This window comes from Palaemon carinicauda, chromosome 4 (genome assembly GCF_036898095.1).
Source record: "Palaemon carinicauda isolate YSFRI2023 chromosome 4, ASM3689809v2, whole genome shotgun sequence".
In the NCBI taxonomy this organism is placed as follows: domain Eukaryota; kingdom Metazoa; phylum Arthropoda; class Malacostraca; order Decapoda; family Palaemonidae; genus Palaemon; species Palaemon carinicauda.
In genome coordinates, this window is record NC_090728.1 from 71,191,628 (window position 1) to 71,210,523 (window position 18,896).

At 40.4% G+C, this 18,896-nt stretch overlaps 1 protein-coding gene across 1 annotated transcript in view; it reads right to left on the reverse strand.

Moving 5' to 3' along the window:
* Nucleotides 1–18,896, reverse strand: part of Ide (Insulin degrading metalloproteinase) — a 511,525-nt gene that overhangs the window by 403,203 nt on the left and 89,426 nt on the right. Inside the window, exon 5 of the mRNA XM_068372359.1 lies at nucleotides 16,173–16,295. Within this exon, the coding sequence (XP_068228460.1) occupies nucleotides 16,173–16,295 (123 nt within the window). The remainder of the gene's footprint in view (nucleotides 1–16,172; nucleotides 16,296–18,896) is intronic.

Below are 18,896 nucleotides of genomic sequence, written 5' to 3' on the forward strand. Positions count from 1 at the left end.
TTGAAAAAGCAATTAATTATCACCATCTCTTGCTCAACACACACATCTACCAGTCTCTCACCACTCTCATTTTCACCTGGTACGCCATACTTCCCAATGACACCTTCTACCTCTCCAGCGCCCACTCTAGCATTTAAATCACCCATGACAACTACATAATTCCTTCTACCCAGTCCTTCTACACACCTAGTTAATTCATTCCAGAACTCATTCCGCTCTTCTTCACTTTTCTCACTACCTGGCCCATACGCACTGACAAACGCCCAACATTCCCTTGCCAACCTAACCCTTATCCACATTAACCTAGATGATATCTCCTTCCATTCCACTACTTTACCTGTCATCCGTTCACTCAGCAACAAAGCCACACCCTCTCTCGCTCTTCCCCTTTCAATCCCAGACACTCTACCAGACATTTCACCAAACATCACTTCACCCTTTCCTTTTATCTTCGTCTCACACAAGGCCAATACATCCTTCTATCCCTAAACATACTTCCAATTTCACATCTTTTACTCTCTATCGTACTACATCCACGCACATTCAAACACCCCAAAATATATATAAAGATTATATAAAGATTATATATATATATATACATATATATATATATATATATATATATATATATATATATATATATATACTGTAAATATATATATATATATATATATATATATAAATATGTATATATATACATATATATATAAATATATAAATATATATATATATATATATATATATATATATATATATATATATATATATATATAAATATATAAATATATATATATATATATATATATATATATATATATATATATATATATATATATATATATATATATACATATAAATATATATATACATAAATATATATATATATATATATATATATATATATATATATATATATATATATATATATATAATATATATATATATATATACATATTAAGTAAATATAAATATATATATATATATACATATTTATATGTTATACAATACTTACATATAGATGAAGAAACCGAAATCAGTTTTCTTGGAAAGTGTCAATGAAATACAAAATAAAAAAATTATACAGCGTATAAATCCATTTCAATCGTAGCTTAAAATATGGCATCCTATTTTGTCAGAAAACCACTATTTTTTAGGAAACATCATTTTATTCTAGAAAATTGCTACTATTTAAATAGTTAATTGTGCTTACAGAAAAAACGTACCTTTACTTTAAAATTTGGGTGTGTTTTAAAAATCGAATATTGCTAACTTCTTTTTGTTTTACTTTTGGCTGTCATCAGATCAGCTGATGTCTAGCCGTTTGCTATAAAAAAATATGTGCGTACAAATACAGTAACAGTATTGTTTATAACATTTCTAACATTTCTCAACATATTCAAAACATCTATAAAGTTAATATTGCATAGGCACCAATGTGTTATAACCTATCTTATTTTTTGTTAAGTACATTGAAAACACCCCCCCTCTCTCTCTCTCTCTCTCTCTCTCTCTCTCTCTCTCTCTCTCTCTCTCTCTCTCTCTCTCTCTCTCTCTCATAGAGTAAGGTTATGAGATGTGCGAGAAGGGAGGATGGTGCGAGGTTGAATGCCATGTTAAATGGAGAGTTACTTGAAAAGGTGGATCAGTTTAAGTACTTGGGGTCTGTTGTTGCAGCAAATAGTGGAGTGGAAGCAGATGTACGTCAGAGTGAATGAAGGATGCAAAGTGTTGGGGTCATTTCAGGGAGTAGTATAAAATAGAGGGTTGGGCATGAATGTAAAGAGAGTTCTGTATGAGAAAGTGTTTGTACCAACTGTGATGTATGGATCGGAGTTGTGGGGAATGAAAGTGACGGAGAGACAGAAACTGAATATGTTTGAGATGAAATGTCTAAGGAGTATGGCTGGTGTATCTCGAGTAGATAGGGTTAGGAACGAAGTAGTGAGGGTGAGAACGGGTGTAAAAAATGAGCAGCTAGAGTGGATATGAATGTGTTGAGGTGGTTTGGCCATGTTGAGAGAATGGAAAATGGCTGTCTGCTAAAGAAGGTGATGAATGCAAGAGTTGATAGGAGAAGTACAAGAGGAAGGCCAAGGTTTGGGTGGATGGATGGAGTGAAGGAAGCGCTGGGTGATGGGTGGATGGATGGAGTGAAGGAAGCGCTGGGTAATAGGAGGATAGATGTGAGAAAAGCAAGAGCATGCTAGAATTAGGAATGAATGGCGAGCAATTGTGATGCAGTTCCAGTAGACTCTGCTGCTTCCTCCGGTGCCTTGGAAGACCGCGGAGGTAGCAGCAGTAAGGGATTCAGCGTTATGAAACTTCATCTGTGGTGAATAACAGGGGAGGGTGGGCTGTGGCAGCCCTAGTAGTACCAGCCGAACTCGGTAGAGTCCCTTGTCAGGCTGGGAGGAACGTAGAGAGGAGAGGTCCCCTTTTCTGTTTCATTTGTTTGATGTTGGCCACCCCCCAAAATTGGGGGAAGTGCCTTGGTATATGTATGTATGTATGTATGTATGTATGTATGTATGTGTATATATAGAACTACCTTTCGCTACCTCTCTTTTCTTACCTCTCTCTATCTCTCTAACAAATGAAATTTTTGTTGCTTCACAAAGTTTCAGTTATATTAAAAATCAATCATAATTCAAATTTTCCTCACTTTCTCCAATTTCGGACCATCTCTGTCACATTGAACGTTATAGCGGTAACCTAATTGTTCGATGACTTTAAAAACCGACCTAGTACTGTCTTTTTTTTTTCTTTTCTTTTTTTGCAGATGGTTCCATGATTGAGGTGAGTACAAGTTGGCTTATAACTGAAGTTAGGAAAATTATTTTGGATATGGAATGGACAATTATCTTTCTTAACAGTTTAGAATTATCGTAAATTATCATACTGTCATTAGCGGCAGTTCACTAGTGTTGATTAAACGCAAACAAAAATGGTTTTCCTGTTTTGCTACGTATGTAGGAAATTATATGAATACTGTAATTAGAGTATTTGTAATAACATGATATTTAATAAAAGTTCTTAATATCATTAGTTATCACCTTGATCATTTGTTTTAATGTGTTTGTTTGTTCCTTTTGATCGCCAATTGAGCGTACAGAAAACAAACGGGAGGTTTTCGTTTTAGGCGGCGTGTTTACGATAAACATTATAAAAATCGCATTCATTTAATTTATTCCAATGTTCTAAGAAATTATTAGTAAACCAACATTAGTAATAACAAAATCATCATAAAATCAATACCTGGTAAGATAGTGGTTGCTGCAAAAAGTACAGGTAACCGAAACGCAGATGTGTAAAGGCGTTCGTTTCTTCGCTATGATCAGAGATGAACCTAAACAAAACAACGGATTCCGGTTTTTATGGTGTGCTTTTTGGCATGGTTAGGAAACGCATGATAGAAAATCGTCTTTGTTTCGTTAATTTTGGATTTTCAATGATAGAACAAAAGCTAGTCTATACAGTGATGGTTTTGCTATTCACTAATTGTCTTATACAACAGATATGACAAACTTATTAAAGTTACTACTAATTTTAAGTCGTGTTATAAGGAGAAATATACGGTATTTACACCCTTCCTGGTTGTAATTTTAACCTTTTTCAAGTTATTAAAACTAAAATATCTTAAATGTTTTATCTATTTATTAGAACAATTTAATTTTAGAAAAATACAGTATACTGTAGTACATAGTAATCAAAATGGGTGGTAAACACATTTGAATAGGCAAGTTTCTGTTTGCCATGGCCCTAATGAAATTATTCCTGTTATATGTTTCGAAATAAGCGATTTTCCATTCAAGCAAGTAAATTTATCGACCAAATTCTCACATAATTCAGGACCCTACTGTATTCTGTCGGGTGCTTGTTTAAATTTCAGCCAGGTAATGAGGAGCTGGTGATCACTACCAATATCTGCACCTCTATAGCTTCTTACGTTCTCAGTCCTCCTTCTCTCTTTATTAATGGCTGTGTGACCTATTTGAGTTTTGTAATTGCCCCATTGTGAAGTCCATGTATATTTGTGAATGTCCTTGTGTTGGGAAAGAGTACCTTCAATAACATGATTGTTGTTTGTTGAACAAAAACTTATAAAATGTGCCCCATTTTCATTTGCAACTTCACCAAGACCCTCAACACCCATTGCATTCTCTATACCTTGATTATTCCTCTCAACTTTAGCATTGAAGTCACCAATCACAATTTTCATATATTTCTCTGGGATCTTACGTATTACACTCTGCAATTCTTCATAGTATTCATCATTCATTTCTTCAGGGAAATCATTTGTTGGTGCTGAGCAAATATAAGTAAATACTGTACATAGAAAATATAGGATAAATTTTTTTTTAGATAAAACCTGCTTGACACTGATTTATTGCACTAAGTGATATCTTGCAAAAGTGTATATTCTCTTTAGATATGTAATAAAGTATATTTCTGGGCTCAACCTGTGCCGGCCAGTGAAATGCTCCTATAGCACCATTTCTAAGGAATATAACTGCTAAATATTACCAGAAAAAAAATGTATAGGAATGCTAGGTTGAACTAGCTCGCTCACCTATTGGTGTCGGTATAAACTAGGGCGTAACAGACCAGAGGTCTCGTACCATTTAGACATCTCCTCTTCAAAATCCCTCAATAGTGAGGTGCGGTTCAACCTCCCCTGCCGCGCAGACTAGTACTACTAACTCTACCCACGCTTGCCCAGCACTCCTTTTTAGCACCAGTTACGAATAAGTCGGTTGTATTTTTCTCGGTGTATTTTTGGATTACTTACCTTTTCTATGCATCGATGGCGGAATCTCAAGTTACTCCATCGAAGTTAAGTACTTTATCCATGAGTTTTAAGCGTGAATGGGCAGTGTAGCCTTTGTTTTATTAATTCAGAAGTGATTTATAGTGAATGGCGTTCCCGTTCTAACCGTTCATGGTTCCACGGTCCTGCCCTTTCTCGCTAATTCGTTCGTTATTACTTTCATCATTGCTATTCGTTCGAACTTTTAGGAGATTTTTCCTTTACACCGATTATATGCTTTCATCTTAGCGTATCATTATTATTATACTATGGTATCAGTGTTACGTATCATTAAGGCTTTCTGTTATGTTGGCATGCCTGCCTTCGTGCATGTTAGAGGATAGCGTTCCTGCGGGGAATTGTTTTGCTGTTTTTTTCTAGGAGCATTTCACTTTGATGTTATAAAGACTATCGGTTTTATTTATGCTCCACATAGTTTTACGTTTTGGTTCGAGTGGGACTCTCGCGTAGCTCCTTATTTGTGTTACTGTTCGGTATCTACCCGCTTCAGTAGCAAGGTTGGTACCCTTGTTTTCCATCTTCCAAGATGGCGTCATGCTCCCTCCCTTGCCACTCGCTCGAGTCCCTCTCTTGCCATATCAACTTTGCATGCCTAGCCTTTTTTACGTGATTACGCTTTTATTCATTAATTACTTTTAAGTATTTATAACAGTTCATATTGTTTTTATTGTCACACTCCGTTATGATTATATTTTGGGGATTTTCAATGTTGTGTTGAGGGGATCTCCAGTTGGTAGCCCTGCCTACCACCACCTGTCTATGTGATTCCCCTGTACCCCCCCCCCCCACCCCACCCAGAGTACGTCTCTCCTCTTGCTCGATGGTTGTTGGCTATGACATACGGGCCAAGTATGCTTGTTCCTCAGTCTTCCCTCAACGTTCCGACATATTGAGGACCGAGATTATCTCACGGGGTGCTACATAGTCTCATTCATCCCGGGCGGTTCTCGTCTCCCCCCTCCCGTCGTCTCGATTGGCCATCAGTCGGGGGAGGGGGAGGGTCGGGACCGCCGGGGACTATATCACACATGTGATTGGGCAGTATACCTATGCCTTCTTGGTATGGCTTTTGCTTTTAGCTTAATGGATTTAGGAATGAAACCTTATCTATATGTTAGGAGTGTCCCCATCATACGGTACCTCCTGCCATTATCGCCCGTAGTAGGATATATTATTAACCTACATCATAGTATTCTACACGAATCATTACCTTCGTCCCGGTAGTCTCGTTGGTGGATCCCTTGGCTCCTCCAGCATTCTCCCACCGTACCCTCCCGTCATCAGACATTGGGACCTCCGGGCTTACAATACTGCCGGATCTGATGACACTGACACAGTTTATGATTCCTACTCTCCCTACGGGAACCCTATACTCTCACGGACGTTAATGTTTAAGATCATAACCGGAGTTTTTTATTATATGTATTTTAAGAATGTAACTTTAAGTTTACGCTAGTTTACTTTAAGTATTTCTGTTCCCGGTCCCCGGGACTATTATTTATTATTATTCAATCCCTTATTTTTACATCTTTTTCTCATCCCCGGCTCTTCCGGGTTCCTCTTGGAATAGTCTCAGGTTCTCTGCATGTTTAGTCTAAGACTGTGCATTTTACTTTAATTTCAAGGTCCGGATCCTCCGGGGCCCCTTCTAGAGATATTAAGTAGATGTTCATAGACTATTCCTATTTACAGGTGGTCCGCTGTCGGATGACAGCCTGTGCGGCCGTCCTTCAACAGCCCTGCGGACATGAGGTCTGTAGATCTCACGCCGACTGTGGGATTCATATGGATGACCTGATAGTTTGGCACCCCGACAACTGCCTTGTCTGTTACGACCTTGTCTCCACCCTCTCTTCGGAATCAGTGAGTCCTCTATAGGTCATTTTTTCTACTTGCATTCCTCTTGCTTTATATAATGAACCTTTGGCTTTTATTTCTCAGCTCCGTCTCCCGGGTTTGCTAACCTTATCCCCGTTCTTTCAGAGTTCCCAAGCAGCTAAGACCACAGCAAGAGCCACCTTGAAAGTTTGGGTAGACGGCTTCGCCCGTAACGTTAAGGCCAAGAAGCCTTACATCCTTTCTGAAGATTACTGCAACCTGATCTACCCCAACGCAAAATCTTCGGCAGCAGTAAAGAAGTGGTGGCCCATATTATTGACGACATTGCAGCAACCCTGGACCTTGCTCTCGATCAGGATACTGACATCGGTGACGACACCGACCCCATTGAGGACAATGTTGCGGCTCTGAATTTGAACCTAGAACCCATGGTTTTGGACAAACCGGAGACAGGTAAGGAGGTAGGTGAGGCAGGTGGGTCCGGCGCTAAGATCTCTCTTCTTAGCCCCTCTTTTTCTTCGGCATCTAATTCTTCTTCCTTTCTAGGTTTTGAAGCGAACCGTGTATCTACCCCGAGATCACACCCGGTTCCTCCCAAGGTTAAGTCTCAGAAGAGACCCTTAGTTAGGACTCGAAAGAATCCCACACTACCCAAAACAACCAAGCCAAAGAAGGCTTCCCTCCCCGGAGCCCCAAGTGGCTTAGCTAGCACCTCCTCTACTTCTCAGGACCCGGGAGTGCAGCCATCTTCCTCAGTTGCCCCGGCCAACCTCGACCCGGTGGCTCTCACCAACATGATGTCAAGGGTTGTCTCAGAGCAGATTAGCTCAATGCTTTCTGCCGTTACCAGGAGACTGGACACCTTAGAAGGAGGACTGCCTCAACAACAGCAGTTCCTCATCCCGGACGCCTCAAACTCCCGCCTTTTACTAAAAATAACCCGTGGAAAATAGCGCTCCACTGCCCTTTCACTGACGGGATGTTGACCATTTAAGGCTTTGGAACCCGGCCCATTGAAGACTTTGAATTCTTCCCTCCCGGCCTTCAATTCCCCTTCCCGGCCTCGCCCGGCTAACGGAAGAAGCTCTTGTCCGGCTAGATAAGGTCCCTAAGGAGACCGTTATCTTCCCAAAAGAACAGGCTCAGTCTGTTTGGGTTAGAACCCTGAACGAGTGGGGTTGCACGAACACCATGCTGACTCCCCACAAGAGCACATACACTATGTTTCTTGTGGACGAGCAGACCCCTACTCCTTGCGTCACCAAGATGGTGGACTTAGCTCTTCAGGCAGTGGCCGAAGACAAACCTTTGCCCCAGCTTCGGGAGACAGACCCTACATCTCTTCTGCTCCCATCAGACAATGAATGTTGGCTTAACATTCAGTCAACATTTACCTCTGGTAAGCTATCCGCTGATTGTGCGTCGACGCAATTTAGCGAACGACTTCCAAGACTCCCCGACACCTTAATCCGACTCGAGTTCGAGTCCCGGTCTAGGTTTAGCAGGAGCCTAAACGTCTCGACGATGGCGGAGATGTTTTCCCTCAACTTCGATGAGGAACACGCCTTTAAGGTCATGACAAAAGCCACCTTACAATCCTTGTTAGCGGATTGCTATGACTTCTTGGTAGCCAGAAGACGTTGCCGTAGGCATGTTTTATCAGAGGCTACTATCCGCCATGAGCCGAATAAGCTCATTAACCCTGGATAGGTACGCTCCTCGGACACCCCTTTAAGGGTATACTCGGACGCGAGCGACCCCGACGCCAAAAAAAATTCCTGAAAAATCAGTTTTTGCAGTAACCCCCTTTTTTTCTTTTGCTAAAAAAAACTTCAAAGAATGCTTAAAACAACTGTAAAGATAAATACTACTCATCTGCAGAAAAACTATTTACTATAAATATTTTAAAAAATTAAGTAGAAAAGAAAAAAGACCTTACATAAAAATTCATAAAAAAAAGTTTATACATATATACACAAATCCTTTTAGGAATTGATTCTTGAATGTTTAGGACACATCTTGATGTATTTTGGATGAAGTCAGACCCATGGAGGTGAAGATCTGAAATGAGAAAAAAAGGGTAACTTTTTTTGGCCAAAAAAATTTGTCCAAATTTCAAGAATTTTTTTCGGTACCCAAATGAAATAGTAAGTGGCTAATTTTTTTAGGGAATAAACATATGTTATCCTAAAATAGAAATATGTAAAAAAATCTTCATTATTTTCTAAATTACATTTATATCAGGGGCCATATCTAAAGGTAATTTTTTGAGTACTTAGAAATTTCGTAAAAAAATACATATATTTAATATATAATATGATATTTATGCAGGTAAAAATATACCAAAATATCACAAATTCTATAGGGAACAAGAATATATATAGATAGGGCAACTTACGCTTCGGATATGTCCACAAAATGGCCGCCAACCACACTGACTCAGACTCCCTAATCTGCCACTTGAAATGTAGGAAGGGTATGTCAATTTCAAGGTGTTATTTACTAATCTAATTATTCTTGGATATGCATAAAAATTGTATGGTGGGTTGCTGGATAATTGTCGATTATTTTACGACTATAAAATTAAAATTCTGACCCAAAAAAAATTTTTTGAAGGGAAATAAAATCGAAAAAAAAAAAAAATGTAAAACAATATATTTTAGCTAAAAAAATTTGATGATATTCAATCAAAGTAAACAAAATTTTCCGACAAATAAACATCTAGAGGAATCATTACTCTGTGATAGTTCCTTAGTACATAGTAATTTTGAAAGAAATGGGAAAAAACGAAAAAGTGGCAATCGCAGGAAAATCGAACACATACCTATATATACGCCATATCTGGCTAAAAATAAAGATAGGCATGGGTAGCCACATCATCTAGAAACACCTTCCAACACTATAAAAATACAAGTTTTGCGACACTACTTGCCAATTCCTTACGGTAACATGACTAAGTAAAAAAATGCAAAACAAATAAAAAAGGGCACTCGCGGAAAAATGGCCAACATTCTAATATACGGCATTTCAGAAAAGAAAAAAAAAAAAAATTTCAGCAACGTACTAGGCAAACCATTAAGGCACATTTCCGACAAATAATCATCTAAATGAATCATTACTCTGTGATAGTTCCTTAGTACGTAGTAATTTTGAAAGAAATGGGAAAAAACGAAAAAATGGCAATCACAGGAAAATCGAACACATACCTATATATACGCCATATCTGGCTAAAAATAAAGATAGGCATGGGTAGCAAGATCATCTAGAAACACTTTCCAACACTATAAAATTATAAGTTTTGCGACACTACTTGCCAATTCCTTACGGTAACATGACTAAGCAAAAAAATGTAAAACAAATAAAAAGGGGCAATCGCGGAAAAATGGCCATTCTAATATACGGCATTTCAGATAAAAAAAATTTCAGCCACGTGCTAGGCAAACAATCAAGGTACATTTTCCGACAAATAAACATATAAATGAATCATTCATTACTCTGTGATAGTTCCTTAGTACGTAGTAATTTTGAAAGAAATGGGAAAAAACGAAAAAATTGCAATCACAGGAAAATCGAACACATACTTATACATACGCCATATCTGGCTAAAAAAAAATAGGAATGGGTAGCCAGATCATCTAGAAACACTTTCCAACACTATAAAAATATAAGTTTTGCGACACTTCTTGCCAATTCCTTACGGTAACATGACTAAGTAAAAAAATTAAAAACAAATAAAAAGGGGCACTCGCGGAAAAATGGCCAACATTTTATTATACGCATTTCAGAAAAAAAAAAATTCAGCCACGTACTAGGCAAACCATCAAGGCACATTTTCCGACAAATAAACATCTAAATGAATCATTACTCTGTGATAGTTCCTGAGTACGTAGTAATTTTGAAAGAAATGGGAAAAAAACGAAAATATGGCAATCACAGGAAAATCGAACACATACCTATATATACGCTATATCTGGCTAAAAAAAAGATAGGCATGGGTAGCCAGATCATCTAGAAACACTTTCCAACACTATAAAAATATAAGTTTTGCGACACTACTTGCCAATTCCTTACGGTAACATGACTAAGCAAAAAAATGCAAAACAAATAAAAAGGGGCACTCGCGGAAAAATGCCCAACATTCTAATATACGGCATCTCAGATAAAAAAAAAAAAGACATGCACGTGTTAGCCCAACCATCAAGGCACACTTTCTAACACATAAACATGAAAAAAAATCAATAATATACGGCAATTCCTTACTACGTAGTAAATTTTTACAAATATTGAAAAAAAAACAGAAATTGGCAACCGCAGTTAAATACCCAATATACCAATAACTACGTCGTATCTGACAAAAACAAAGTCACGCATGGGTAGCCAGATCATCTAGACACACTTTCCAACACTAAAAAAGCAAAAGTTTTACGACACTATTTGGCAATATCTTACGAAAAAATGACTTGGCAAAAAAAAGAAAAAAAATGAAAAAGGGGCACTCGCGGTAAAATGGTCCTCGTGTGATGAACGACATTTTAACTAAAAAAAAAATCATGCACATGGTAGCCAAACAATCCACCAAGACTTTCCACAACTGATAACCTATACAAGTTGCACCATTCTACGACAATTTCATAATACGTAATAACTTTGATAATTATGCAAATTACCTTAGAAGGGTAAACTCGGTCGCGCTCGACCCCGACGCATCTCAGAAATCGGGGAAGGAGTACAGCTACAGCAATGCACATCTGGACACTACTAGAGCGTGTAGGCGAGACACCTACTGCAGGTCGATCACCCACAAATTCAGTCACGGGGGTGAGTCACGTGAGAAAAACCTGTTTTTTTTTTACGCTCGGGGTCGCGAACGACCCACCGTACCGTTCCAGGGTTAAAGCCTCCGCTTGGGGTCCGGACCTGTTCCCGGAGGACATGGTCAACTCAGTGTTAAGCGAAGCTGCCAGAGTGAACCAAAGCCTCAAGGTCCGTTGGGGTCTCACTCCCAAACGGAAGTTCGAACAGTCGAACGTTCACTCCCGGGGCAGGAAAAGGCTACATCCTTATAGCTCTGCCCAGTTCCGCCAACCTCTCCAGGTAGTCCAGCCGGTCCCGGTTGCTCAGACCATCCAACCCTCCACCTCCAAGCCTCAGCCCCAAGAGGAATATGTTCTCGTCCCTAAAAGCCAAGTGGCTTCGGGTTCGTTCACCTCCCCTGCTTATAACCCTGCCTATGAGTCCCGGGTTTCCTCTCAAGGATACCAACGAGGCAGGGGCCTTGGTTCAAGAGGTTCCTTTCAGAACAGAGGCAAGGGGAGATATTTCTCCCGTGGAAAGGGATCACGCGGAGGCCGTGGCGGAAAATTCTCCAACTACTGAGAATCTTCAGGTAGGAGGGAAACTTTATGCGTTCAGGAGTCACTGGAGGTTCAGTCCTTGGGCCTTCAGCATAATTTCCAAGGGCCTGGGGTGGAGTTGGATAGAAGGGCCTCCTCCACCGAACAAATTCCATCAACTCCCGACACCGGATCTGATCCTGTTTACCCAGGATCTCTTGCGCAAGAACGCGATCAAAGAAACAAAACATCTGAAGTTTCAAGGTCGCTTATTCAGCGTCCCGAAAAAAGACTCAGACAGCCGGAGAGTCATCCTCGATCTTTCCCGGCTAAACTTGTCCATTCAATGCGACAAGTTTCACATGCTTACCGTCTCGCAGGTACGGACCTTACTTCCACGTGGGGCCGTCACCACCCCCATCGATCTTACCGATGCTTACTATCACGTTCCAATAGCGAGACATTTCCGCCCATTCCTAGGATTCAGACTAGGCGACAAGGCTTACACGTTCAAAGTGATGCCTTTCGGGCTCAACATCGCGCCCAGAACTTTCACGAAACTGGCGGAATCAGTCATTCAAGAACTTCGAACCCAAGGGGTCCAAGTCGTCGCATATCTGGACAATTGGCTAATCTGGTCAGACAACGTCAAGGATTGTCTCAAAGTGACAAACAAGGTGATCCAGTATCTTCAGTCTCTGGGATTCCAAATAAATTTCAGAAAGTCCCGCCTAACACCGGAGACCAAGTTTCAGTGGCTGGGATTACAGTGGGACCTATGCTCTCACACCCTATGTTTTCCCAGGTCCAAGAGAATAGAGATTGCGAAGAATACCAAACGCTTTCTCGGGGAAAAGATAACATCCAGAAGGTATCAAGAAAAGATCCTAGGATCCCTACAATTTGCTTCAGTGACAGTCCTTCTTCTGAAAGCGAAACTGAAGGACATAAACCGGGTTTGGCGCTCCAGAGCGAACAACAAATTTCGAGACAAGAAAACCCGTCTTCCTCCCATTCTTCGGAAGAGGCTTCTCCCATGGACAACCACCAAGAGCCTGTCGAAATCGGTCCCCCTAGGGTACCCTCCTCCAAAGATAGTCATCCACACGGATGCCTCCCAATCAGGTTGGGGAGGTTATTCCCAACACAGGAAGGTTCAGGGCCTTTGGTCCACAATGTTCCAACAGTTCCACATAAACGTCCTAGAAGCCATGGCGGTCTTACTAACTTTAAAACGTCTTTCCCCGGCCAAGAAGCAACACCTGAGACTAGCTCTCGACAACGAAGTTATAGTCCGTTGCCTAAACAGAGGGGGCTCCAAGTCAGGCACCATCAACCATGTGATGGTAGCAATCTTTTCCCTGGCAGCCTCAAACCAATGGCACCTATCAGCTGTCCATCTGGCTGGAGTTCGGAACGTTGTGGCAGACGCACTCTCAAGGACGACCCCGTTGGAGTCAGAATGGTCACTAGATCGAAAATCGTTTCAGTGGATCCTCTCCCAGGTGCCGGACCTCCAGGTAGATCTCTTCGCGACGGTGTCCAACCACAAACTGAAATGTTATGTGGCCCCCAACCTGGACCCTCGGGCTTACGCCACGGATGCCATGTCTCTGAACTGGAACACCTGGGAAAGGATTTATCTTTTCCCACCGGTGAACCTATTGATGAAGGTGCTGGATAAACTTCGAACCTTCAAAGGTCAAGTAGCCCTGGTGGCCCCCAATTGGCCCAAGAGCAATTGGTTTCCTCTTTTACTGGAGCTGAGTCTCCACCCTCGCCAGATTCCCAACCCGACTTTAACCCAAATAGTACAAATGCGCACTGTGTTCGCTTCCTCAAACATTCGGAACGCCCTAACTTTATGGACTTCATGAAATTTGCGGCCCACAAAGGGGCTAACATAGATCCCCAGAATACTTTATTCTTAGAATCAGATAAGAGAGACTCCACTCTTCGTCAATATGACTCAGCGGTCAAAAAACTAGCAAAGTTTTTGAAGGATTCTAATATTGTCTTTATGACATTAAACCTAACGGTTACCTTTTTCAGAACCTTGTTTGAGTCAGGTTTGGCAGCTAACACTATTACTACCATTAAGTCTGCCTTGAAGAAGATTTTCCTGGTCGGGTTTAATATAGATCTAACAGACTCATTGCTAGCTTCAATTCCAAGAGCTTGTGCCAGATTGAAACCATCCATTCGTCCTAACTCAGTTTCCTGGTTTCTCAATGATGTCCTCAAACTAGCGTCAGAAACCATCAACGACTCATATGAGTATATACCTCTACTCAGAAAAACTCTATTCCTTATGAGTTTAGCATCCGGCGCTGGAATTTCGGAATTGGCGGCCTTATCAAGAGATCCAGGCCACATCGAGTTCCTTCCATCAGGAGAAGTTCTCCTCTCCCCAGACAAGGTCTTCTTGGCCAAAAATGAAGACCCTCAGAACAGATGGTCCTCCTGGAAAATTATCCCGCTCCTTCAGGATCCTTCCCTGTGTCCTGTTACCACTCTAAAGTCCTTTCTATCAAGGCCCTCCTATAAGACCTCAGGACCCTTGTTCGTCAGAGAGCAGGGAGGGACTATAACTTTAAAAGGGATCAGGCAACAGATTTTGTATTTTATCAAACAGGCTAATCCTGAGTCTTTCCCTCACGTCCATGACATACGGGCGGTAGCAACCTCAATAAAATTTTTCCATCACATGAACTTTGCAGATCTTACTAAATATACCGGATGGAAATCTCCGTCAGTGTTCAGGCAGCACTATCTTGAACATCTAGAGGCCCTTCAACTCGCTACCGTAGCCGCAGGGAGCGTGGTATCCCCCGAACAAATTAATTCCTAATTAATTCCTGAATTTACTATGTCTGCCATCTTCTTCCTCTTACCTGCCTCACTTACAGTTCCTGCCTGAGTTCAGTTTGTTATGTCACACCCATGGGTGTCCCCATGTCTTAGATATTGTTTATCTCTATTATTAATTGTCGTATTTACATTTTGTCCTGCGAACTGTATTTCTTTTATGTCCAGTTTTATATGGTATTATCTAAGATATTCTGACCTGAGATCATATTTTGATTTCAAGTTTTACTTTTCCATCTTGCCATCCCTTCCTGGGATATTATATCCTGTCAGTTTTTGATGTTATAAAAGACTATCGTCTACTACTACAACTCTTGATTAAACTACTGTTATGTTATGTTGATTTTAATTCGTTCCCTTATATTTAATGAAGTTTGGGTTCGTTTCTCTGGTACTATTTCACTGGCCGGCACAGGTTGAGCCCAGAAAAGGGATTTTGACGAAGGAAAAATCTATTTCTGGGCGAGAGACCTGTGCCACCCAGTGAACCCACCCTAGTTGTCCCCCCCTGATCAGACCCCAAACTTAGGGGTGCTATAAGGAGTGCTGGGCAAGCGTGGGTAGAGTTAGTAGTACTAGTCTGCGCGGCAGGGGAGGTTGAACCGCACCTCACTATTTAGGGGTTTTGAAGAGGAGATGTCTAAATGGTACGAGACCTCTGGTCTGTTACGCCCTAGTTTATACCGACACCAATAGGTGAGCGAGCTAGTTCAACCTAGCATTCCTATACATTTTTTCTCTGGTAATATTTAGCAGTTATATTCCTTAGAAATGGTGCTATAGGAGCATTTCACTGGGCGGCACAGGTCTCTCGCCCAGAAATAGATTTTTCCTTCGTCAAAATCCCTTTTTTGTAAGCCATCTGTATTATTTAATCTTTTGACTTTCATGTACAGTATAACTTTGTCACCACCTTAGAGTCTGGTCATTATTATTCTTAAAACTATTCTAGTCGTCGACCTAAAGAACTGTTAAATTGGATCATTTCAGAAATTTTTTTTCTGATAGGTAAAACAACCAAAAACAATCTAACAGGTACTCCTTACCATTAGCTGCTAGATTGTTTTATTACTTTACATGGAATATGTATCTTTTAAAAAAAAAAAAAGAGATAAAGGGACACTTCAATAAATTTTGGAGGTAAACATCAATAAACCAAGCTTCTGGAGAGGAAGTAATATGAACATCAGGAAAGATTCATAGACAAATATTACTTTTTGCTATTAATCAAGATTGACACCATCTATATCCCTAAAATTTCATCAAATCACATTAGATATATAAAAAATTTAAAATCACTCAACCTTTTCCAAGGACAACCAAGGCCATGATGTTAGAAGAGTACCATTTGCTGTGAAACTCCAGGAGATGATCACGAACATTAATTCCTTTCTCTTTTGGGAGTGTGTCCAAAGTTTCTTTATTGCCTGATAGATAAAAGATAAAAATACTTCAGAGCACAAATTTGCACTAATGTAGAATATATTAAATCAATTAATGTTCACAAATATGACAAATTTTGAATATGTATTTTTCCTAACATTACAAACCTGGAGCTATTCATAGGGATATTGCTTTTGATGTACAGTGAACCCTCGTTTATCGCAGTAGATAGGTTCCAGACGCGGGCGCGATAGGTGAAAATCCGCGAAGTAGTGACATCATATTTACCTATTTATTTAACATGTATATTCGGACTTTTAAAACCTTCCCTTGTACGTAGTACTGTTAACAAACCACCCTTTAATGTACAGAACACTTAATGCATGTACTACAGCACCCTAAACTAAAACAGGCACAAATATTAAAGGCGATTTTATATCATGCGTTTCCTAAACACCTAAAAAGCACGATAAAAAATGGCAACCAATGTTTTGTTTACGTTCATCTCTGATCATAATGAAGAAACAAACTCATTTAGTGTACACATATAAGTATAGGTTAGTTTTTGCATCGATTATATTGATTATACAGTACTGTATGTTGATTTTTTTATTACCAATGTTTTAGTTTACGTATTTTTCTTAGGACTTCCAAATGAAATGTTTTTCTTTATGACGCCGCCTGAAACGACGGCGTGTACGCTCAGTAAACAACCACGCTCAGAACAAACAAGGCATTTAACGCGCATGATGATAGTGATAAATAATGATACAGTACATAGAGTATTTACAGTAAAAGCATTTACAAAATATGTTACCTTACAAATATAATTTATACAGTATTGTACGTAGCAAAGCAGGAAAACAATTTACGAGAGAGAGAGAGAGAGAGAGAGAGAGAGAGAGAGAGAGAGAGAGAGAGAGAGAGAGAGAGAGAGAGAGAGAGAGAGAGAGAGAGAGATTGTTTTACGTACGTAAATGTAAATTTTAAACAAAAAAAATATGATAGGTTACAACATGTAGACTTTTAAAACCTTCCCTTTAACTTAATGCATACAGTACGTACAGTACTAAACTATAAAACAGGCACAAATACAGTTTTAGAATGTACAGTAAGAATATTAAAGTAAAAAATAAAGATTGTTACTGTACTCACCACGAAAGAAGTTGAAGAAAAACTTGAATGATGATGGCGATGAATTTGCTGCACAGTAGAAATGATGATGATGAAGCTGATGATGTGTTCTACTGTGCAGCCAGGTAGTATTTTACGTCTCTTCAGACGGAGGTGTCTTTTCCTGGGACACCTCTTCAACTTCTTCCTGGGAAACTTCTTCAATTTCTTCCGAAGGCGTACTAGCAGGAGGAACTGGCTCTTTTTTGCGAGGCTGGAAGAACATTGTGATCGGAAGTTGTTGCCGCTGCTTCTTTTTTCGATCCAAGAGCATTTTGTAGGGAGTCATGTCTTCATCGATCTTGTTGCAGAATTGCATCGAGCGAACCATATCCTCGTCCCACTCTTGCAACATTTCTTTCAACTCCTTCGCATGGTTGCAGGCCTTGGCAAGCCGTTCTAATGTTAAGCCCGTTTCTTCGACATTTTCTTGGGTCTCTTCCTGGGTATCACTCTCTTCTTCACTTGCCGATTTCGTCAGGTCTTCGAGGTCTGCGTCAGTTAGGGGCTGGGAATGGCAGTCCAACAACTCGTCGACGTCTTCAGTCGTCATGTCGCCAAACTCGTCACCTCCAATTATAGCAGCCAACTGCACAGATTTGCGTATTGCAGAGTGTTGGATTTCCGACGGAGTAAATCCCTTGTCGTCGTAAACAATATCAGGCCACAACTTCTTCCAGCTCGCATTTACGGTTGCAGGTTTCATCTCTTGAAGTGCCTTCTGAATATTCTGCAGGCACGTGGCTATGGTGTACTGCCGCCAGTACGCCTTCAAGTTAAAATCTTCATCCTCGTCATCTTGGGCAGCATCCACACATGCAACGAGGTCCGCCAAGGTGTTCTTCGTGTAGAGGGCCTTGAACGCCCTGATAACCCCCTGGTCCATCGGTTGAATTAAGGCGTGGTGTTGGGTGGCAGGAACTCAACCTGAATGCCCTCATGCGACAGGTCAGTTGCGTGTCCACCAGCGTTATCCATAAGGAGAAGGATCTTGAATGGCAAGTCCTTCTCTAAGAGATATTTGCTGACTTGCGGGATAAAACACTGATGGAACCAGTTGGAGGTCAGCATCTTCGTAATCCATGCTTTTTTATTATGCATCCAGTACACGGGAAGGAGATTCTTATTTTTATTTTTCAAAGCGCGAGGATTTTTCGACTTATAAATAAGCCCAGGCTTTAACAAAAATCCAGCAGCATTGCCACACATCACGAGGGTAACGCGATCCTTGAATGCTTTAAAGCCAGAGGCTTTGGCTTCCTCTTTGAACAGGAAAGTTCGCGACGGCATTCTCTTCCAAAACAAGCCGGTCTCATCCATATTAAAGACTTGTTCCGGCTTGTATCCACCTTCGGCGATTATATTCTTGAACGTCTGGTTCACGTAAGTTTCAGCAGCGGCAGTGTCAGCGGAAGCAGACGCCCCATGCAGGGAAACGCTTTTCAGGGCGAAGCGTTTCTGAAACTTCGCGA